We start from the raw sequence: 24,572 nt of genomic DNA, 5'->3' as shown, positions 1-24,572 counted from the left end.
CAGACACTCGCAAAAATGATATTGGACTCGAGGAGCTATCGAGAATCTGGTCTACGGTCTTGTACCGTTTGTGTCAATTATACTTTAAGATTACCGAACGACGACGAGACGCTGGATGCGGGAAGCAGCGTGTCGCGTGTAAGCGGTTCGCCTCCGAATTACCGCGTCACAAAAATGCTGCTGGCATCGATAACTCGGCGACGAGTCCCGTATCCATTGATTCATCGAAGCCTGGGAAAGAAGCCTCCAGCGGCGTAGTAGACCTTGTGTTACAGAGGATTCGTTTTCCGAAATAAAAAAATGCACACGGATTCTACGAAATTGAAATAGTAAATTCCCAGAATTCATGCCATTTCTTTATTTCAGCATCAATCGAAAATGTATTCTAGTGTTTTTGTTTAGGATTGTGTATGGAATGAGACTGTTAAGCCATTTTTCTCGTTGAGATACGCACACTTCGATAATTGAAGTGTATACATATAAGCCAACGTCGAAATCGACCAGGGCACCGCCTTAAGTACATAAGATTTGTATTGTTGTGATTTTCATCGAAAATTTGCGCAAGGCTTGTTCTTCGAAGGCTCACGACGGTAAAAATCCTGCCAAGCAAGGAACAATTCAACACAGCTAATAAACCAGATTTTTACTATAGCCGGTTGTGACCTGTCCGGTGTAAAGAGTCAGAAAGGTTCTATTTTTAAGTCCTGGCACCTAAGCCTAACGGAATTTCCATCGGTAGGTATACGACCGATGGGTCAGGAACTTCCTTCGAATTGCATGGCTGCTTCAGATATTTTGACCTGTGGATTATCGACGAGCAATCAGACAGTCAAAATTCAACCGTTGTTTATAAGGTTAAATCAATTTTAACGAAGAATAGGTGGATTATACGACGGATGAATATTTCGGCAGTAGTTGCATCTGTTTTGGCAGTTTCAACGATCGAGAGTTTTACAATTATTTAGCTCAGGATCAGACGTGCCTTGGCTTTATAGGCAGCTGAATAATTCTTAAAGATGGGGCTTATCTCAACGTTGAAGATAACGGGCGACAAGCGTCGTTTTCGAAAAATAAGAAAGCAAGTTTGTCGGCGATGGGTGTGCCTTACAGTAGAAAACTATACCGCATACAAATACAGTAAACGAGCCCATTGATATAATATACACTGTGATTCGTTTATATCTATAATATCAAGTTCCAAGTCTCACAATCAGGTATACGAGTACTTTAATCTAGGTCATAAAAATAAATTCTTCCAATATGTATATCAAAATGGTTTGTATCCTAAAACTAAACGCACGTTCTGCTTAGTTTTTTGTATGATTTCACGCTGGAAGATAACGATGATAAAGAGCGTAACAAAGAGTAAATTTCGATTCTCAGGCTGCGAGATGGTGATGATTCCATGCACCCGTTTTCGAATCCTTGGCGAATGAAACGCGATCAGCGATCAGGTGATCTCGCTGGCCGTAGAATTCCATCGTTAAAGGCTCCAGTTTATAGGCGACACTAAAAAAAGTATTCCCTATAAAATCACCACTAAACTAGCGATGCTGCCAAGCTACTCGCGAGCGGATTTCAACCTACAAATGATCGGGCACCGGTAGATCAGTCTTGCCATCTACAACGCTCTGCATCACTCGGTCATGAGAAGCCTTGAGTTCGTCCCATTCGACCTTCTTGCCTTGATGACAGATGTGGGATCGTATTTTGCAAGGAAGTGGTTCGGAGTCGTACAGCTCCTGGTAATCCTCCTTTTTCATTTCTGCAACGGGACCCTCTATCCGCACCTCCAATCGAAAATATGATAACAAACTATGGTATTGGGATCCCGCAAAAGAAGCGTGATTTTATCACGATCGTGTTGCTGTGGAATTATGACAGACAATTTTGGAATAAAAAATACTCGAACCGGTATTCACCTGTCGTGCAACGTGTTCTCCAGTGTCGTTTTTGTACGCCCATAAAAAACACATAGCTGCTGATGGCACTTCGCTCTGCGGAGAATAAGATTATATACAAAGAAGTTTGTAGTTTAAGATTAGATTGAGAAAAAGATTCCATTGACTGGATTGAATCTGCTTCGTGACCCGTAAGTTAATTAAAGTTCACGGTATGTCACGACACAATAAGTCTCAATTAAATCTGCCTATGATAATTCGATATAATGAATTCAACCACGTTTATTACCAAGTTTTGTGATTTCCGACTCCGTCTATCTGTCATCATGACGAAACCGTCTTCGTCTAAACGTCTGAGTATCAGATTACGAGCGCTTACTTTTCCTTCTCTAAAACAAGGGAAATTGTATCTTTCACTGATAGTAATACACCTAGAACGATATTACAACTTCATCGAACACAAAAATTCACCGACTTGGACACAGTGGCCAAGCAGAAAGTCGCCGGCATTATGGTGGCGCAATTCTTTGCCTCTTGTTGCCATTCTCTAAAAAGGTTGAGGGGATTGTCATCCTTTACCTCAATATAATTCAAGTCCGAAGCTGTCTCCTATTGTGGATGAAAATTGAACTGATTATCTTACATAAGGTCTTTATCAACTTGGGGAAAGCTGCAAATAACATCAATCGACGGTGAATTTTTTTTTCACGTACACACATCGATAGCAATTTTTATCAATTGAGGTCAATAATTAGATTGTAGCAATGAGTCTAATTTTGCCATTCAATTAATGCCAAAACTTCTGAACCATCGCAGCAGTAAAATTCAAAATCAACAAACTGTCAAAATAATGGATTACGTAATCTCTGAGCATCGATATAATTGAGGTGCGCTAAAACCAAACGAAATGAATGCAAAATTGTCATTGCAAGCTAACTTACCATGCTGTCTCGAAAAACCGTTGATGACTTGAGGCACGCGCAAGCTTTGTTGATCACATTAAAGCTGAAGTTGCCCAGAGATCGACTCGTCAGAATACTACTGAACAGTACAGTCATGCTACATGTGATATGGATGACGGTGCATGCGCGTTGCTTACTTTTCTCATTCCCACTTCTAATTTTCCACTTGCCCGCCAAGATTCGTTAGCTGTACGTGAGTGCTGGGAAACGGAGAATGCTCAGAGCAAAGCTATTATTGCTACGGTGTAAGATAACGCATGCAGAAGCACCGAGCCGTAATCGTCCGAGTTCGTTGCCTCAAATGTGAAAGACTTTGGTTATCAAACAGAAGCGACTCGATTTCGTTGAATCTCTTATCTTGTAACGGGCTACACTGTAGATATTTACAAAACACTGGAACCTGATAAGCGTGAACTTAAGTAGATAATTTTGTGTTTAAGCAAGTCAGATCGTAGAATGGATAATAAACATTCGAGAGTTCACACAGGAGCTTTGTCCTTGCGAAGGATTTGGGCTCAAATTTTGTACTAAGAACAAAAAAGTTTTTGATTAGTTTTATTTTTTTTTGTGTGTGTTGCCGCCATTTGGTATTTGCAATGTTTTTACCGATGTAGTAAGTTTCATTTTTATGAAATGTTGAAAAGAAAAGGTAACTAAAATAAGAATTTTATTCTTTAGAATGGGTAACAAAATAAATACGGTCATTATAAGTGGTAATTGTACCTTATACAACACATTTTACAATTAAACATGAGGCGAAAGCCTTACGATTACAATGAGTATACGTAATGAAAATATTAACGGCTGTGAACTTTTTTGTCAATAAAAATCTGAAGGTCAAAGCACTGTGGGTCGAGGAATATGGAATCATTTTTCCTCAGATGAAATGTCTCAAGTTTTATTCTCGTGAATCGTTATCGTTTAAATTATTTGGCTTTCCCGAAAGAGCAAAGATAATGCAGAGCATTAGAAAATACGGGGCGAGCGTAGTAGTGTGAAATAATAAACGGGGATTTGCAATCTAGGCCGAAAGGCGATCCATGCGAAGAATTCAGGCCGACATACTAGAGCATAAAATCTACTTTCTAATTTAATTCACGATAATATTGTCACTCCTAATTGCTATATAGATTAGACGACACGTCGATAGGCGACAGTGCATTGTACACGTTATACATGTTCCGATACCTACATAGCCGTGATCCAAAGTCCGCCAGACGTAGATCCATCTGATACTAAACTGTACTCAGACGTACCGGATATAGATATGGCTAGTTGTACGATAAGAGGTAACATTAAATATAAAATGTGAATAGAATAAGGATTAATATAATAATAGTATTTACAATTTTATCAAAACTGTACACGATTAAAGAAGGTCAAGTTACATTTTGAACAGCGCCACGTCTCAAATATGTAGGCGAATATTTTCAAATATATAAGAAAGTAAACAAATTTCTTTTTCAGACGTGACAATGCAGATCTATGATTTTATCACATTTTGTTACTCTACAACAATGTTGATTTCAGCAGCAGCTTAGACCGGTCGTTATTTCAAAGGGTCAGAGGATATAATTTCTAATCAAAGTTACGCAACTTCGTGTAGAAATTGAGAAAAAAGTCTAATGATAATAATAACAGTAATAATATTAATAATAACGCACGAAGATCCTAATAATGTTTGAGGCGCTGCTTCGGTAAGCTGCTGCGATCAACCGGTAGCGTCGAGACGTAGGATCCTACGAAAAATACAATTATTTATAAATACACAAGCATAATCACCGATCGTCAGCGCGAATCGGTAAATTCAGCTTATCGTCGATCTGATCCACGCCACGTTGGACGAGATCTGATCGTAGAGTCTCGGCCGTTCGACTCCAGCCTTAGAGCACGCTATTCTCCAGCTTCCAACACCTGCCAGAGCCCATCTTCGAGCGTCGCCAAGGAGACAGAGCATCGGACTTCCGGCCACCTCTTCTTCCTGCAAGTCGAAGTAAAACGTTCAATGAATTCTCGGCAGTAATTCACTCGTCGCATCTGCAATTCCAACTCGAACGTTGAAACTTTTGTTCAGTTCCCGCGTGCATTTCGTACTATTGCTGTAATTCACACTCACGTTGCAATCGTCGTTGGAATAGGCTGCCTCGGTGCATACGGTGTTCATCGAAACTATGCTGATATTTTCACATCGTGGCATGGCGCTGTGTTGGAGCTGCACCCTCTGCAAAAGGTCACCTGTTGATAAAAGGAGGATTTGTTGAAATTGGATCGAGTCGAATGTTACCGCAGCGATATAAGTTCCTCATGCCGTTTCTCAGGTCTCCTCTTCAACACGACATGAGAATGACGCATATGACTCTGGTGAAAATTATACCTGCATTATGGTATGGTATTTGCGGATGCAGCACGCTGAGTGGCTGAAACTGGTTGACATAAGAGGCGATGCGAGGCGTTGCGTTGTTTACGCAAAGATTGAATTTCACACGCGGCTTAATTATGCTTCGCTAAACAAGCCGAGGATACTGGGTAGGTATAAGTACTGTGGCGGAGTTGGCTGGTCGAGATTATTCAAAGAAATCTCACGCGTGTATGGACATGTGTGCGTGCGTTATACGGACAAGAAATTGAGGAATCGATTTAACTATATACATAGGTATTTACACGAACGTTATCTAGGACGAATAACGTCTTTTTATACCATTAGCGGTTCATTATCACCGTAGGGTCAAGCTAATTCGTAACGGAAGATTACCGGGTGCCGATAGGCAAACAAGATATTGGAAAAAAAATAAATAAATAAATAAAAATACATTTCTCCTCCCTAGAATTTCTCCCATTGAAATTCCTTTGCAAGTTTGTTCACCTCACAGTTTATTAATTATCTACGAACCCGATACAATGGATCGATTGAATTATTTTCAGTGCTGTTGTTTTTGTACCCGTTATTATGTACGGTTATATGTTACATGTGCATGTCTATGTTTTTTTTTCTTCGCTTCTCAGCTACGGTGTTGTAACCAGAATATAATTAGGAGGCTTTTGAAAGCGCGACACGTATGGAGATAAATATTTAACCAGGTTTGGTATAACAGGTAGAGCAAAATATTACGAAATGTATGTACCAATAAGTCTCGGTAAGCCGAACGCGGCTCGCGGACGATTCGAGGTGTTTCGTCAGTCATCGATTTCTTTTTCCTCTCTTATTTTTCATGTGAAGTTCAACTTTTTTTTATTCAATTTTCCAAGCGATTATCAGGATCTTTTTTGTCCGTATCTCTTAAAGTGTACCGATCGTCGAGAAATATGCTGCAGATTTTTAAATTCTTACGGTTTCTCGCCCAGCCGAGGGTGTTGCACGAGGAGTTACCGGCAGGCGGGAGAGGGTCCTCGTTCGAGGGCAGACAAACCGGTCTGACAAAGTCTGAAAAGGCAGCCACATGCTGGTCCAGCTTCAAGAGGACAATGCCGCTTCCTTCAACCGGCGACTTGACCATCCCCACGATTCGGCGCTCCTGTTGCCACGGCGATGAGCTCGAGAGTCTGACGGTACCAAGTCGGGCGACCCATTCAGCCTTCGGTTGCCTGAGAGATGATTATCCGAAATTGCACAAAAGAACTTCAAGGTCGCCATAATTGGCGGTGGAAAAAATTTCGTGAAAGTAATAAAACAGACAAAAGTCGTTGAAGAGCGACGAATGGCCGTGGCGGCTGTGATCAACAGCTCGGGATAATTATATGTAAGCCTGTAACGTGCTCGTCCTGATGTTGTAAATCAGGTATATCGCTGACAAACACAGTCACGTACCCTTGGAAACATGTACCGGTTGTGAGGAGCCAACTGGACGAGACGAGGGTCGCGTCGCAGACGTGAACCTTCTGCTTGAAAAGCGCCACGTGCCAGGGCCAGTCACCGGGGGCTGCCATTTTGCCCAGACTCTGAACTCTGCCCTTGCCACGGAGGGCCTGAATCCCGCACTCTGAAAGAACGGATGTTAAATGTCCGAGTGTAAGCTGACGATGAAAATTGACGGTAATGAAATGGGACCGGTAATTCCAGAAACTCGAGAGTCTCGTCTTCTCCAGCAGCTTACCCAGCTCCGAACATCGCACGTACATGACCTCTTTGCTGGGGCACGGAGCACGGACGAACGTGATTTCCGACGCTGAGGGGTCCTCCATGTGCACGTAGGCCACGTCGTCCTCTTCGTCTATCTTCACTTCTACAGACTCGACCCCCCTGCCGATTAAACAGGATGTTTAGATCATTTTTGAAGGTGATGTCAACATTCGACAGAGGATATGGGACCGGTATCAGAGTCGAAGTATTTCAAGAAATCGTAGTCGCATGTGGTCTGAGACAAAAACTTCACCCTTCTCTACTTTAAAATTGATCTGTAGTTCAGTTATCCTTTTTCGAGCATCATTGGAAAAGAAATCCACCCCACTGCATCAGGCTACTTTCTTCTCGTCGTAATTTGGCCGACTCTCAAACTCCGTGACCTTTGTACATCCGCAAATGCGACACTGTTGGCTACAGTACATTGTAGGTCTATAAAGAGTCCAAGCAGTGTGACTTTCTGCGAGAAGGACCCGAGCAATGTATCACGGATGGTATTCGAAAGGTTGATGATACGTTTATCCTAAGAACATGGCAAGGCAAGAGAAATGCTGCAGTGTCCTCGGCATTCGTTCGCTGAATTGCAGATCGTGACAGGAGATGAATACAAATAAGATGTCAGATAGGTATAAGGAGTAGAAAACTCACGTGTAGCTCAACAAGGTACAGAGAGAGCTCGCCGCTGTTTGGAGCACCGTCTCCATCTCCGGCGCCGGGAGAGTTGAATTCAGGTTTTCGGTACAGAGCTTTCCAATGCTACCCTTCTCGTTGAATATCACGTAACCCTCTCGATTGTACTGGGCATAATGCGGGGTATCCGCGGGCATTAATCTCAACGAACTCAAATTCGGGGCCAGAGTAACTGCGTTGAAGAAAAGGACAGAAGCGTTGTCACTTAAAACGGACTGACAAAGTATCCTGCACAGTTACGATCATTCGTAAAAGATTCCTTTTTTTTTACTTACGACAGTCTTTTTCGTCGCTTCCGTTAGGACAGTCGATTTTTCCGTCGCATCTTTTGCTCCGAGGTATGCAAACTCTTCCAATTCCACAATGGAGGCTGTTCTCTTGACAGTATGAGCAACCTTTTTCGTCGGAAAGATCAGGGCAATCGATAATGCCGTCGCATACTCGAGGTGACAGTGCTTTGGCCTGAAGATCCTGAACACAGCCTATAAAAGAATAAGAAGCATTAAAACGTGTTTCGTGTTCCGTGAAACGTGTTGTATAAGCTGTATCATTCAAGTTTGACGAAAGCGAAATAATAAAATGCCGTTTCAGACATCAACGAAAGCACTTTTGGAGATGCAAAAAGAAAAATTTTTTTATAACTGGTCCAGTTTATGTGTAAGACTTGTATATCTGGATGGAGATCGACTTTCCCTGCCGGGGTCGCTGTCCTGTTCATTGACCTTTCTTTCACCTCATCAGAATGATAACCCCCGGCAGGTTTTTACGACTCACGGTCATACAAGCGTCGGTGGAATTTTTATTTTCATTCGAGAAAAGGAATTTGCCCATACCTACGGGGAAATATTTACCTTGGAAGAGAAAAGGAATTTACTGTCTCCACGGATTCTTATACAAATTCCAAACCGAATTCTTACCCGGTTTTGGTCTGCAGCTTCCCGGACCAGCGTACTCGGGGAAATTGGAGCAGTCCAAAGCGTCGCGAATTCTGTCCGGCAGACGATTTCCGCAACCATTCCAAAACTCTCGACAAAAACTCCGGCAAGGTAGATGGAGTCTGTCTTCATGCGGACCCGGCAAACATGCCGGCTGTAATACTTGGCAGACGAAGTCGTAGGCCAGACGGTAACATTCAGCGTCGACGAGCTCTCTGTATGGAAGAGCGTTACAACTTGTATGTACATTAGTAAAACAAACGCATTTACATGATGAATGAGCATCTAAATTCACAACGCGTCCTCGCTCTACAGGTGACAAGGTGACACAAGGTGACTATCGAGCAAGTATTACAGTTATATCGACTCGGGATGGAATTTAAGGCTGGGTCGCATTTAAATCAAAATTCACTGGTTGCACAAGATATCTTGATTCTCATGCAAGGCTCACCACAGTTCCTTTCAACAAAAATTCAGAACTCTTACAGATATGAAGAATTCACGTCACTACCGTCAACCTCTACTGTGATCCACAATTTTTGTTCCAAGCATCAAAATGAATTGTCAACATCGTAATACGATGTGCTCTCCTTTCCTCAAGCGATTTTCCAATTCTCACCTGAAAGCGATAACGTCGTTTTGAACATCCTGAAGAGACCGATGCCCCAGGACGTTGGGATAGGAAGTGACGTTGTAGGGCAGATGTTTGCAGTATCCGAGACCAAGCTTGGAACATCTTCTCGGGGGCGGAGGTGTGGTTGTCGGCGGAAGTGTGGAGGCGGTAGTTTGTAGAACGACCTGAGCAGTGAGAGCCTCTCGACTTTCCTGCACCTCGACACTCTTCGGATCGACCGTTAAGTTTCCTAGGTACTTGGGCGACCCGGGGGATATCTCTTGCGCAAGAACCTCGGCCACATCAGCGGCAGTTATTGTACGGTACCGAGGATCGAATCTTACGTCGAAGTGTACCACTAGGTCACGGCCGTCGACACTGGAACCAAAAGAGAATCGTTCTACGTTGCCGTTCTCCGCTTTTAATCCGGATAATTCTTCGCACGGCAGCTTGTGCGGTAAGCGGCGAAGATGGGATCGGCCAGCTGAGCGGCAAAGATGCTCCATAAAAGAGTCTATGACACACCCCGGCAGTTTCTCTTATCTGCATCGTGCCTCAACTATAGCGGTGTAATTTCACCACGCATGCATTATAGGAAAGCGGCACTCGATGAGAGAGAACCTGACGGAATTATTCGCGAATTGAATGGTTGAACTCAAGCGTCTCCGTATTGCTCGGGATTTGTCCCATGAGATTGAATTAGCCAAATTGTTATTACCGAATTTATGCAAATGGAATATCAATATTGAGGTAAGCTATATAAGTGTCGTAATCGAGCAATCCACTATGGATGTTTTATCGGTGGTTGAGTGGATTGAACGATGTGTTAAATAACGAGAAAGTTTTGGAGGAAAGTCTGTTTTTAAATCGTGCGTTCAACGAGGGAGAAAGAAAAAGGAGATCTTTTTTTTTCGTTCAACATATTCCGGCTCAAATTTTTTCCTCGCGACAAGTAAGTGACTCATGATGATAGCGCGTAACGGTGCCTTACGCTTCGTCATGCGAGAGAAAGAGTTTGTTAAATACCGAACAAGACACAAAGAAAGTAGTTGTGCACGAAATACAGGATGAGTCGAGTATTCGACAGGATGCATCCATCAAAATGCAGAACAAAGAAGAAAGAAATAAAGAAAGAAAGAATCGTTCAACATCAACAATCAATTAGGTAAACGTCAGATGAGGTGAAAGGTGACTCTGTTGACCGTTTTTTATTGTAGGTATCCTGCAGTCTAAACGGGCAATTTAGACTTGCGAAATGAGGATTCATGGATATTGAAGCCGCGAATAAACGTTGAGAAATAAAAAAAGAAAAGAAAAAAACGGCACGAGGATTCTTATAATTTCATAGACTCACCCGTCTAGGGCGAGAATCTCGGTGGCCAAGAAGTAGAGCCTCAGAGTGCTTCTTCTAAACACGAGATTCAACCGGTCTCTGTACTCTCTCGATCGAATACGGAAGGCCTCTGTGGACGGGTCCGCTAAATCGCTGACAAAAACATCACCGTCGACGACACGGAACGTGGCCAAAAATACCTGGTCTCCGGGCGGTTCCGCGCTGAGAAATGTGTCTGAAAGTAAAGTAAACCTCAATTTTATGCTCGACATCATTCCGTAAAGAATGATTAAAAATAAAACGGGAGAAAAAACAGCAACCAGTATAGCGAATAATCACCATCCTTGATCGCTTCACACTCTATAAACACGATTGTGCCAATCGAAGCGTTAAACACTCTTGAAAGCGCGTATAATGCAACTTGGTGAAAGGTCTTTCGAATTCGCTCGAAGTTCCTCATGCAGTTTCAAATCATTCAATCGCTCAACGATTCATCATTCTATGCAGTTATTGACACAAAGTTCTGACGGGTTGCCCATTCCGTGATCAAAGTGTACACCTTACTGTTCAATCGCAACTTCGCAAGCGACGTCAGAAAACTTCGGACGACCTCAACAGAATTGTAAAAAGTGGTCACCTAGTCTACGACTGAATTCAAAGATGGCACAACTTCTGACAGTGATAATTTTATGAAATTTTTCAAGGCTTTGCAGTGTGAAAACCGGTTGATCCAACCACCCGTGGTCAAAAGTCCCTCACTTTACGAACTCCACGCGATGCAGCTACCGTACTTTCAATGGATAACCCGAATTTACACCGTGCTTTCGCTTGTACCTACTGAAGTACAGTTTTCTCTGCTTTGAAGCTGATTTTTGTAAATTTGATACCAACGTCCTTCATGCCTACAAACCACTGAGACACGGCATCGTCGGACAATAAAAGAAAAATAAAAAAATGAAGTAAAAACAGATCCAAAAAAACATCACGATGCCACAGGCATAAATTTACAGCACGTTGTGGGTCAGTGAGGTCACCGCCGAGGCTTGGACAAGGACGCTTCTCCCTCGGTCAGCCGCCTCCGGGTACGAAGCACGTCATTGGCGGGGACGAGAGCCGCTACATGATCGGCGTCGAGGCGGGAATCGGTAAATCGGTAAATCGGTCAACCCGTTAAGCCGTTTGGAGCGTGGCACAGCGGCTGAATGGGCGCTTCCGGTGCTCTGGGCTTTTCGTATTATCTCTAAGAGTAGTCGTTGAATTGAAAAAGCATGCCATACGCTCATTTCCTGCGACCATGCGCGGAAATAATTATATTCGAGACTTGCCGAGTCGCTCGTGGCTTACGTCCGATGGTTGAACGAACCTCGCGGTCTCCGCACGAAAACGGTAACCCGCCTCGGTAAATGTGCGGTAACAACTCATTTGAGAAACTCGAATACCGTTTTGTTGTCTGATGTAATAATTCAATTTTGCTGGTACCTATGTACATGTAGCGAGTATATATGTATAAGGGAGACCGCGGACAAAAATCGGCTAAAACATCTCGCCTGCACTTGCGAAATAATATTAGATAAATTCATACTAATGCGGTTTCAGCCGTGAAAATCGTTTCAAATCTAACTGTATACCCTGACGTACCAGTAACGTTTAATTGAGATTGAACTCTAGTCACAGGTAATATCGCGGAGTCTTCTGATATTACTTTCATACGAATGCTATTAACTTTTTTTCGTTTATTATTTTTCGCAAACTTCCGTTAATCTTAAGAGAAACGGTAGAATTCATTCGCTAGCGCGATTGCCAGATACCGGTACGATAACGCATCTTGATCAGAAACGTATTTCCTGCATAAATCCGCGAACGCGTGACGTAAAACCGCAGTTAATTCACGAGGCAATTTGGGAATATATCGCAAAACAGCATAATCCCCGCGTATCGCTGAATAATCACGTGAGTGAATCAATTAAGGATAATAGAGTTCGTATTGACATGCAGTTAGAAAGGTAAACGGGTACCGTTAGACACGATTCTAAAGCGAGTGCGATAGTCTTTATGTGTATGTCTGACTTTGCCTTACATATTACGTGTGATTGTATGTATGTAAATGTAAGATGCGCGGTATCGTGTTGCACTTTAACGGAGTGTTTTAGCACCGTGAATTCCTCTGTGAATAGAAACTAATTGATACCCTATAAATTAGAAACTATTTCTCTCGGTGTGCGGTCCGTTATAGCTCTCCCTCCCTTCCTACCCCTCTTTCTCTTTGATTCAACACCGATTCGTTCGCCCGCGTGATAACGGCGTGAAAAGTGGAGGAACATAAAGAAACAATAAAATTACAGAAAAAAAAAAATAAATAAATAAAAAAGCATTATTTCCAACCGGGACATCGGAGAATCGCGGTTTCGCTCCAAGTCAGTTTTCCCTCAGCCGCAATTAAGATCGCGGCTACATTAAGTCGGTGAGAGGTTGCACTTCTAATCGAACTACTTTCAGCCTACTTCGTTTTGGTATGCCTAAGGTACCTCGTACTCACATCCAAGGTAAATCGCAACACCGGCGAATAGCAGGAATAGCAAAAAGGCAGCAAGGACGCAGCATCCGCAACGATACTGACCGCCGAGTTTCCTCGTAAATCTGATGTCGCTGTCGGACGACAAGATCGAGCTTGGTGTTCCAGCTCGACTGAATCGACGCGTGCTCACCGTGCTCACTGAGATCTGAAAAAAAAATAAGTAATAATTTGACAAACGTCTAGGTACCCCGTTGTTTTTTTTTGCTTTTTTTTGTTTTTTTCTCAAAATGCCTTTTAGATTTGTAATTGCAATAAATGATATTGATCGTCGTATCTTAATTTCTTATAGTAGTGTTCGGCAAAGTTTTTGAGCACTCCGTTACCTCTGATTCGGAATTTCGTGCCCTAGTATTTTGCACAAAAATAAAAAATAAAAAAAACTCGAAAAAAAAAATTATAGAGAACCAAGAAAGAAAAACTTTCTACAATATTTTATGCTATTGTAACTGATGCAAAAATGAAAGGCTATGTATACACAGGACGCGAGATATCCGCAAATAAATTCTAAACACCAAGTAAAGTAGCGGTGTTACGGATTCAATACCTTTTTTGTACGTATATATAGGTTTTCTCGTAACGGCGTTAAACTTTCCTCTGCGGTATAGAAGTTTCTCTAGGTAGTTAGGTAGGTATATTACATCTAACCACGTAGGCGTTACTGTTGAAAAAACTCTACTCTCTCACTGATGCAACTCAACTTGTACATCTTTGCCATTAAATTTTCCCGTGTCTCAACGCGAGCGACTCGAGGTATTTTCTACAACCACAATTCATTTATTACCGACGGTCCGACGGCGTGAAATCGACGATTATTATATTTTTTACTACAGGTGCACAGCGAGTGAAAGGATTCGTTGAGCCGGCTGATATTTACGTACGACTGACAATGAACCAAATGTGGCGATCGAATGTTGCGAAACCTGGTTGAAAAAGGCATTCGAGTTCGAACGAATCCTTGAGCAAGGAATCCCACGATTAAGTTGGTAGTGGAAGTTGATGGTGGAAAAAGGCCGAGTATTTTCGCCTTTTTCCAACATTCCACGATCCGAGAGACTACGCGGTATCATCGACACGCCTGTAACTTTAGAAGCATTCTTCGCCGGGTCAGCAAAAAGCACATCGATTCCTCGGAGGAAAAAGCCCCACGCCCTAAAGCGATGAAATGTTACGACTGGCACACGCTTGGTCCGTAGATGCAGAGTGCTTTCTTATTGCAAGATCTACGCTCGAGTCTTTTAGCAGCATCGAGTTGCTCAAGCGAAACTCTGCAGCAATGGCCTCGGAGAGTGGGTGGATGAATATCTCTAGCTCCATGCGGGTGTATTCTACTCCTCCTCAATTTCGACCATCGGCAATCGACTTTTTCCAACCGTTCTACCTTTTGCTCGTCGTAGTAATTCCGGGAGGCTGCGAACGCTTCTTGGAACTCGAATATCACTGGGTCGAAAGAGATCTCGCGGATCTAGATCACCGCGGAATAACAGTAGTACGACAATTAATATTCGTTGCACGCGATACACGCGTACCAATATCTGTGGCAGCAGTAAAAGACGATGAGTTCTATGAAATTTTTACAAATTGCAATTATTCCTAACAAATTTTACGCCGTCGTCTGAATGGCGTACCATTTTTTATTTCCTTCTCTCCTCTTTAGTGCGTGCGTTAATTGCCGTATACACAAGCATCGTGCAGCCAAAGGCCACGTGCGGCGGGTTCAAGACTATGTATAATTAAGGAGGTCGTATCATTTCGTGTCATCGTCCATTTAAACTTTGTAACGGTCGCAGGGAGTCGTTTCACATTTTAGTGGGTTCGCTATCAAACGTCATCTCGGCTGGGCTCGGGGTGTTTTTCCATGCATTATTACACGCGTATCCTGCAAGCTGCGTGCTTAGGAACGGCTGAATGCTTCGATGCCCACAAACAGCTTTGCTCGACAATAGAACTGGTCTATAGCGCGCTTCGAAGCCTCAAGCGCAGGCTTTAACGACGAGAAAAACGAGCCAAAGCTGCATTACATTATTGCAGATACAGTCAATTAGCCGTCAGGCTACCCGGTTCTGCGTCATTCCCTCCACCCACTAACCGGAATTGATTTAAAAAAATATCGGTATACATTCGCTTCCCGATCCACGAACTGCGATTGTTTTCTCCAGTCGGCTTCTAATTGTAAGTGGAATACGTCTCCGGGAGAAATGACACGCTCTGATTTCATCTCGTCATTCTTTAATTTCACTCAATTACACAGACGGTTTAAAACTGGGCCAAGCATGATTTTTATTTTTTAATTATACTATCGTGTGTACAGTCATTCAAAGATCGAGTAGCTCCGGATCCGCCATGAAAAGCATGACTCTTCAACTTGCAAAGCTAATCGCAGACGGTTTTACGCGGTGTTACGATTCGACCAGAACCAAACTGGAACTTTGGTTTCTGGGATAAAAACCGAGTAAATCCCGTAACTATGCACACAATCATGCAAAAAAGCGGAAGCTCGAGACACCGAGAGCTCTTGATTGTTACGAGATACTTCAAAAACTGCGGGTTACGTATGCTCGTGCAAAACAGACGAAATTTAATTAGTCAGCGAACATCTTAAAGCGATTGCACGAAACCACGCGTGCTCTTTATATGCATGCGAATGAAGTATGCGAGAGTTAAAGGGTCGTAGCTGACTGTGAGAATCGCTCGACATGATTTCAGAGGCGACATTCCACGAGGATACATATCGATTCGGTAAGTGATCGTGACGTGACTGACTCGGAGGATCGAGATTGATCGGTAAAAGTGAGAAAACCGAAGAACAGAAGCTTGCCTCGTGATTTCTTATTTGGGATAATTTTTTGCGCCGCGTCTAGACGCTCTGTCGGGAATCACGGAGATGTGCAGGAACAATGGATCCTGCGGGAGATGTCGAGTGGCGAAGAATCGAGATTACGTAGTTATACCTACTTCGGGCGAAGTAGACTCGGGAATAATTGGTATTAACTAACGTTGCGTAAGGTCGGTTACATCTTTAATCCATGAGAAAATCAGCCCGAATATAAATGTAATTCAAAGTAAGAGGCTGCCCGTGGAGGAGTGCGAGCACATGTTTTTGCGTTGGAGTGGGATCATCGCGTGCCAGCGATATATTATTGTAATACCGAGCAGTGAGATTTCTCAAATAAATATACGACCGGTTTTGAACAATGCCTCTTGCTGCGGGCGCGATTGCCCGACGACTATTACAATAAACATTTTACCTGAAACTTTTTTTAACGGCATACGCCCAGCTCTCCGCTTTACCACGTCTGTTTGCGCGATTTCTAAACCGTATCTGCGCTGAAAGTTTCCCGCAGAAGTACGTGACTTATACGGTGACCGCGTAAAGCCATAATTTGGGAGCGGAGAAATATATGCGCGTGCTGTTGTAGAATCAGTCGGGGAATTATTGCTGAAAGTATCGGTGCTGATACCGCGAGATGGGTTTTGCTTGAATTCCAGACAATGGTGTCGGCGGCTCGGCATTGTTAGGAAATTTCTAAGCCTCCGGCACACTCCCAAGCCTAGGTTGAAGATTCTGGAGCGACTTCGCGCGGCGTCCAACAGCTGCTGCTGCATCATGGATCTCTTTGTGCACTTGCATGCGGAGAATCTAGGGTAACACGTACACATTTTATACGCTTCTAGGTGCCGCTTGTCATTCGATATCTATCCAGCCAACCGCGGAGATAAAAGTTCTCTCCGGTTACGCAACCACGCAAAAAGGTCAAGCGATGCGACAACTCCGTGCAAGAAGGACGCGTCTCTTCTTTTCATCAGGTCCTTGCACGTCTACGTACAATATTGCTTGTTTAATTTGTTTAATGTTATACAATGTTAGATATGTCTTACTAACTTGATGTGTACATATTTTCCGAAAATTTATCGTTCATTCTTCTCCTCTTCGTGTTTTCACACGTCAAGAATACATCATCAGTAATTACACAACCATGCGGACCGAGGAAATATGGAATAAGGATTGTTTTTCATTTTTTTTTTTTCATCTTCGTAGATAAACCAACAAAAACCCAAGTGCCCGAAATGCGGTAGGTATGTTATACGTTTGATTTGACGTAAGTGTACACGACTAACTAAGGAACAATTCACTTGTCTGGAGGTGAATGTGAACGTTCAAGGCTGGATGAGGATTCGAAAGTAAAATTCAATGTCAACCTACACAGCAACGCCAGATAAGAGGGTAAAAAGCTACGAAAGAATCAACCAGCTGGGTACGATATTCTCGAGTCTATGTTGTACCAGGTACCTCCCCCCCAAAAACAAGAAACGCCGGTACAAACTTCCGCCTGAAATGAAAATTTTCAGCGCCACTCGAAATCGTACGTATACTATAAAGCAGCGAAGAATATTAACCAATCGTCTTATACAGCACAGTGTAAGAAACCAGAAGATTAAAAGTACACTAAAGACTAAGCAAGACGGATGTGAAAGTGGAAATCTAAATTCACCGGATTTCTTAAAGGCTTTTCTAGGTAATTTCAAGCTTTCTTGATTACCCATCAAGTCAAATGATCGGGTAGATGTGCAATACCGGGTAATAACAGTGTCTCTGAGATAAGCAATATTCCAAGTTAGAAGTACCGAAGTTCTTACTTATTAGGTCGGTAATCTGTGTCGAAATGGTAATAATCATTATTTTGTTACGGGCCTGAGGAGGTTTGATTCGACGAGCGGTTATCGAATCACCTCTATACCCATCCAAGATGTTATTTGGGTGATTCGGGTTCGGTCTCGTCGCTGTTCGCAATCCGGAAACGATGGAAGGAGTGATAATGAGACGAAGAAGGGGTACCTTCTGGTTCTCTAAAGGCTGTATTAGAGCTGAGAAATGTGTAATTGCGTAACTAGGTGATTTGGATTGGGAATAAGTGATATGATTATTTAGACTGGAACTGAGGTTGCACTTGGAAGTTAGAGTTGAAGTTGATCATACGAACATTGGAATAGGACTGATCAAGAGCTGGTAAAGAGCAGGGGTAGACGAAAGGTGCGTAAATTCGGAATGGCAGGGAATAGAATTAGCAGAGTCGGCAAAAAGCGAGTAGCGTTAACCAGGATGGAAATAGGAGGACAGGAATGAGACGATAAGATTACTTGCAAGGATCGTGGGAGTGCGATGAGATGAGGGAGACGTGTGGCGATACGCCGGACGTGATAATTTCCTCACGGATTTCTTTCTGCTGCGATTCCAGATCACGACTCACTGGCCATCAGTGATGACGACTGGTCACAGCTCACGCACTAGCGGTCGCACCACTGCCTTCCAGACGAGCATAATAATCAAGCAAATTACATCTCGAGGATGAATTCAATCGCCGTACTTGCAAATCGATGCGCGCTATTCCGTGTCAAGAATCGCATTATACGTAATGTCGTAAGGCTCTCGCTCTGCGTTGCCCAAAAGTTGCGTAAGGTCTTTTAACACCGTATTTCAACCCTGGATCCAGTTATAGTGCTCGCGTCGTGCGGGTCATGCAAAAAAAAACGACGATTTTTATTCAGTCGTAGGTGTGTAACTTCATGTTCGCAGATAGCTTGTCTTGAGATGCCACGCCATTTCATAGGGCGATGGAAAAACGCGCGTAATTCAGGGTAGTGACTCGATTGTGAGTCGTTGATCTGGATCGAGTCGAGCGATAGCTTCTAGACTCCGTCGTCGTCAGCTAGAGTCTAGGATCTAGATATTGGGGCAGCGCCCAGAGGATATCGGGTTCACGGCGTGTCCCGGCTCGAAACTGCCACACGAATGACTGGGCGGCGTCGAGGAAGTTAACGGTATCACAAAACAAGCCTCTGAGCAGATGTCAGCGAGGCTGTTCAACCCCGAGGCGATAATCGCGGCTCCGCAGCGCAAAACCGCGTTGTGGGTGACCCACTGCAGAGTACGTGCGTACGTATTCGAGCTTGCGAGGTCGTCGAAGAACAAGGTCGCATTGTCCCTGAGCAAAGCACCATGGAGGCAGCTTTCAGAGGTATAATCGCCAAGGCGAGGCCGGAACCGAATGGCGACCGTTCGATTGTGCAGATCTCAGTGATGTCAATCACCGTTTCCGCGTCACGGTGAATTTTTAATCAGTTTTATTGCATTCAGTTACACACGGACATTGTCAAGTGACTGAGTATTTTCATCTGTGTTACCGGCGTGACTCAACTTCGGAAAATATAAATCATATAGTCACGATACGGTTATTTTTTAAGTCTATGGTAGTCTTAACATCTTCTCTGTTAATAAGGTCAAGAGTCCAATTCAAAAGTTCGGAATCTTGTCGACTTTTCTGAGAAATTCATCTCAACGTAAATGTCCGTCGAAACGGAAACGAAAGCCTGTAAGCCATGGCTCATTTAGATTATTTTTTATCGTGGGCTTAAAAAATGATGTGTAATTTGACTCGTTTGTCAAAGTTAACTCACACTCGACGCTTTGAAACGAGAGTTGGTAAAACAAATGTTATATTGCTACAAGAGCCAAAATTAGTCACCTACCTACCTACTCGATAACAGTATTCAGCTTATGAACAGCTGTCATGCAGCTGTTTCATGCTGGGATATAGCGTACATAAAATTGAAAAATAAATGTAGATAATTACTTTTGGAAGAGTCGCAGGTGATGTTATACAGCTCTAACAGTTTTTATACTCTCCGAGCAATCAGTATATTCGGATTTTAAATTTGAATATTCTTTTAGCGCATGTACAACGTGTGATAAAACTGCTGTGAAACACGAACGTCACAGCTGGGCACAAGAAGTCAGTGACTTTTCATCGGCTTACCCCGATTCGCGATAGGTACCCGAATTTGACTTTAAAACGATAGCATTTAAACAGCGATCAAGATTTTTATCTCTTTCCCAAGACATACGGGCATTTCACAGCTACTCAATGACCGTAATACAAATGAGAGATAATGAGGGGAAATTATAATATCAGCTAGGTAAAATCTCGGGATTCAATTATCTGTATAGAAAGTTTACGAAGCCTTCCGCGAGCGTCATGCAGGACTGAAAAAACAAATTGCCGACAATAATAACGTCGATTATGAAAAAAAAACCATTAGGCGTGAGGCGAGTTTTTAAACGAGCGAAATTCACTCGGCGGAAAATCTGAGTCCCGTAGTTCTCTGTACCCACCTGTCTTCTGAGAAAATTAACAAACGTGTCGTGGTAGTTTGGGTCACGTAAACTCTGTATTCGCGAAATAGCTTTCACTGACCACAGGAGTGAGAATATCAAAAGAAACGTGGTAGACAATTTGTAATACGTAGAGTAAAACCACTGTTTGTTTAAAGTTTTAGATCTCAAGTACGATTTTTTCTTAATGGATGAAGATTCTTCTTCACAAAAGACAAATGATACAGAATAAGTAAGTGGTTCGTTTTTTTCGCGAATTGCCATGTAACGCGCATCACCGCACGGTAAGTAATATAATTATGAACGTCTGGTGCATCCGAACGATGGTTCAATTGTATGCAAATTCCAAAAGCAACAGGACTTCTCGAGCTAAGGTGCGGCTGGCTAAGAAAATATTTCAACCCTTTCTACTCCACCGTTCTTGCAGCTTATCGATGCAAGCTGCACTCCTTCACATGAAAAATGGAGTTCTTCCAAACAGAGTCAAATGCAATTCGACTTACCTTCGAATCCCACGAGCTTTTCCGCTTGTGCTCCACAGCTACAGTCATCTTAATTCACCTCAGTCCCACTCGGCGAACAGGAGCACTCCGTGCGAAACAACGACGCACAGAAAACAGTTTGCACTTGCGGCAGGACACTACAAATAACTTAACGCGGTGGGAAATCGCATCAAGAAACACATCGCTAAGTGTGCACGACTATGCACTCGCCAGTCTGCACTCGGTCACTTATATCGTTAGTGAAGTCTTCACTCGGTCACTGACTAGCGGCAGGCTCACCTCCGCCGAGTGTCATCTTTCGATCAACGGTTACTCTCCAAGTCTGTCGACGTAGACGCACAAGAAACCACGGTAGCACCAGAAGCCTCGCGCCCGACGCTAATCCGTTACAGAGCGCGTCTTCCTTTCTTACCTCTTGATTTCCACCGTAGCAAAGCGTTGCTCGATTGACCTGGAACAGAAATGCGCAGATTCTATATCACGCAAAAAGCTTCCGGAGATGAACAGTATTTTCGAATACGATTTCCTGACAACGACGACTTGGAACTTGGCTCATGACTTTAACCACGAACTCTGTAATATCGATTCATCCCTATAACTGCCACACTAATAATGCGATAGAATTCACAAGGTGATTCACGAGGGATATTTTCAGGATCAGTTCCATAATCGTACCTTTAATCGAAGAGGGTGGCAGGTGTCCAGTCGAGCGGCAGGTTAACTGAGTTCAAGTAGTCGTGTCCAGCCGGAGTCGGCCAGTCGACCACACGCTTCGTCGGACCAAAGCTGAGGAAGTCCTGACTTCCAAGGATCTCGACCGGGAGGCGACAGTGAATTTCTCACGTGTCCAGGTGTCTTGGAACACGTCCGTACCTCTGCTCGGCTTCACGACGTGTGCTGCTGTGGACGTGATGCACTTTCACGTCTTACCGGTTCCTTGTTTAGCGTTCCGCAGGCGCGTGCTCGGCTCCTGTCGAAGAGAGCGTCGACTACGGTGAACATAAGGAGCGTCGTACTACCGGACAGTACGGCGAACAGCTTATGTCTCCGCGTGCAATTGAGGCGGGTAATTAAAAATCTTTGTATCTTAACCCTGCCTCAAAGATTGTTACGATAGATCGACGATTGGTCGCCAATCGCTTTCAAGTCGCGGTGAAAGTGGGTATGGATATGTACGAGCTGTTGACAATCCTGATACTCGTTACAGCTTTAGATCAAACGTTAAGATGTATGCCGGTATAAACAGGACAATAATTCCTGTTATAGTTGCCAAATTCGATCGATTGATATTTCACAATGCGTCGTGATCGCTTTGCGTGAATGTGTCTGCACATTTTTGATAATGCTATTCCGCGCGGTAGGATGGAATTTCTTGGTATTTTATACGAGTCGAGGACACCTTCCTCCTCTCAGCAATACCTTAGAGAGTCAAGTGTATTATGGAACGAGTAAACAACAAGAGGTTCCTGAGATAGTAACCCTACTCGAGTTGTTTAATCGTTAGTACTCCGTGTTTGTTGTTTTCAGTACCTAGAAGTCGAGTTCGGTAAGATAGGATTTCGGTCAGTATGAACTCAAGACCAACGGATAATTGTCAGCCGAACTTTGAAATTAGTTTAAGATAAAAGGTTATCGGAAATGTTTCCAAGAGTTCTAGAAGCTCTCGAATCGCTTGTAAGAACCACTGATCAATGAGGCAGGTTACCTTTTGTCCCGATGGTTATAGAGTCTTCACTGATTTTTCGTTACAAGTCGAACACAGTTTTGAATGTGAAAAAAATTGCGTAACAAGGAGGCTTGGCTGTATGCCGTGAATCTAAAACGTAGAGCGCAGTGTAACCATCGTAACGATGTACCGTGAACCGTGATAGACTTTTTGGGTTTATCGAATTCACGATTCACGTAACAATTACAACTGAACTCGGATCGAGGAACGATGAGATTTCTTGTCTCGATTACATCTCGGCAGGTGCCGCCTCAGGGAATTAAAGTGAACAAATAATTAGCACTCACCTGCAGCAAGCGTACGGCGATCCGTTCACTTTGGCTCGTTCGAGTGGCCGATCCGCATTAGACCGTTCTGAATTTTTTACGTACCTACCAGCCTCTCAGCCTCCTGCCGGAGACACGAATGCCTACATTTACTTACGTTATAAATAATCCGAGTAGAACTTGCGGACAAACGCAGCCGTCGTAACGGTGGACGGAATAGAAGTAGATATAATGGCAACAGGGCACCTCTGCACTGCACTCGTGGGCGACACGGTGAACGGAATGTAAAGAGACTCAAAGGACTTGGAGGTGACCGCGTGCGTTTCTTCCTCCTTTACGATCCTGCTTTTATCGTCCTCGAGAGTAACGCTTACCCGACCTGCCAAACTCGCGTCTCACAACCAACTGACCGAGCCATGAGCTCTGCTCTTCTGTCCAAAACAACTCTCCGCTTGTCTACTCTGGATGTGGGTCGATGCTGTCTTTCTCGGATCAACCGGCATCGGTTTAGGCAGTGCCCTGAAGCTGCGTACCACGGACACTGTTCTCCAATGTATCGACGACATGAGCAGCACTGGTAATATTTTGCTATTTCGTCAGGAATTGCCAGATTCCATGTAAATTCCAAATCCTCCTATAGAATAAGACGAGAACTTATTATATAAATTCGTGGGAATGCCGAATGGATTCTCGTGAGTAAATTTCGACACTATCGACAGGGTGCTGCATCCACATTCTTCGGCATCGGAGCGATGCAACCGGACCGTGACGAGGAGTGTTCGTCGGGTGACGCAGCAATATAACTTGTATACCGTAAATAACTGAATTCGATCCGTTATTATTCAATTATACACTCAGCAAAATATTCGATGGATCACCCGAGCATCCGATAAACGAAACTTACTTCGTTCTTTGTGTTGTTGTAACTTTGAAACTATTCATAACGCTTCTTTCCAATGTGTATGAATTTTCAGGCTCCTCTTTCGAACAGTACAGTTTGTTAACGTGCAGTGCAATAATGAGATAAACAAAAGTCATACGATGAATTTTTGGTAGAACTAAAGAGTTTGTAATACCGAATATCTGGTTGCAAATTGCAAAGAAGGGATCGAATCGAACAAAGCGCGTTCTAGAGTAAATACTTCAGTATTTTAAAACGCTATACTTTCCAATCAATCCACGGTCATATCTAATTCGGAAGAAATAACGATTTTAAGAAACAAGAGTAATTTTCTCAATTAATTCTTTGACTCACTGCCGGTATGTGGCAAAAAAAAACATGTGTATTATAAATTTTGTTCTTCCGTTTCTCTTTGCAGCGCCCGAATGACGTCACATTTTTATCTCCGTGTAGCCCGGCATTGAAAATAAAATTTCTGGGGCGATATAAATTCCATGTCGTGCCTTCATCCGTTCGTCAAGATTGCAATACCTGTTACGAATATCTCCAGGAAGAAGTAAAGTTTTGCGGTATTAACAGCTGTCCGATGAACGATATCACGTAGTGTAATATTAAGAGTAATAAAAAAAAATTATTAAAGAATTTCGATACGAATCCGGAGCCGACGTCTACAATCGGAGTCTATTTCAAAAACAATCTGCTTTAGCATGGTACCGATCGATGAGTCGGAACATAGGTATATAATCATTCACTGCAAGTCACTTTCCCTCCGCACTGCGGGATCAATTTTTACGGTATCCAATTAACCGGCTTCTACACAATGGACTCTCTTGAAATGAAAGTAAAGATGAATATACAGGCAATCAAAGATACCCTGCAATC

The 24,572-nt window shown here is 43.2% G+C and overlaps 2 protein-coding genes across 3 annotated transcripts; both read right to left on the bottom strand.

Annotated features, from left to right (window-relative positions):
- Nucleotides 1-1,150: 1,150 nt before the first annotated feature.
- On the bottom strand, nt 1,151-2,996 carry LOC124297585 (pyridoxine/pyridoxamine 5'-phosphate oxidase). The gene is made up of 6 exons (XM_046748771.1): nt 2,843-2,996; nt 2,377-2,510; nt 2,191-2,290; nt 1,923-1,997; nt 1,588-1,790; nt 1,151-1,509 (listed from the first exon to the last, which is right to left on the bottom strand). The coding sequence occupies exons 1-6, from the start codon at nt 2,957-2,959 to the stop codon at nt 1,380-1,382; spliced, it is 759 nt and encodes a 252-aa protein (XP_046604727.1). The 5' UTR covers nt 2,960-2,996; the 3' UTR covers nt 1,151-1,379.
- Nucleotides 2,997-3,513: 517 nt separating this feature from the next.
- LOC124297584 (atrial natriuretic peptide-converting enzyme) lies at nt 3,514-23,166 on the bottom strand. 2 transcript variants are annotated; one of them, XM_046748769.1, is made up of 14 exons: nt 22,947-23,166; nt 21,473-21,767; nt 20,798-21,248; nt 13,088-13,271; nt 10,573-10,786; nt 9,225-9,596; nt 8,588-8,820; nt 7,946-8,152; nt 7,629-7,842; nt 6,955-7,100; nt 6,669-6,840; nt 6,192-6,445; nt 4,980-5,098; nt 3,514-4,844 (listed from the first exon to the last, which is right to left on the bottom strand). In XM_046748769.1, exons 3-14 carry the CDS (start codon nt 20,843-20,845, stop codon nt 4,671-4,673), a joined length of 2,337 nt encoding a protein of 778 aa, XP_046604725.1. In that variant the 5' UTR covers nt 20,846-21,248; nt 21,473-21,767; nt 22,947-23,166; the 3' UTR covers nt 3,514-4,670. The 2 variants fall into 2 exon arrangements, with proteins under 2 accessions (XP_046604725.1, XP_046604724.1); XM_046748768.1 differs by having other exon boundaries at nt 22,811-23,022.
- Nucleotides 23,167-24,572: the final 1,406 nt, after the last annotated feature.

The sequence above is a fragment of the Neodiprion virginianus genome, chromosome 2, assembly GCF_021901495.1.
Source record: "Neodiprion virginianus isolate iyNeoVirg1 chromosome 2, iyNeoVirg1.1, whole genome shotgun sequence".
Taxonomy (NCBI): domain Eukaryota; kingdom Metazoa; phylum Arthropoda; class Insecta; order Hymenoptera; family Diprionidae; genus Neodiprion; species Neodiprion virginianus.
The sequence above is the reverse complement of the archived record's forward strand: the minus strand, read 5'-3'. Positions and strand labels throughout refer to the sequence as shown.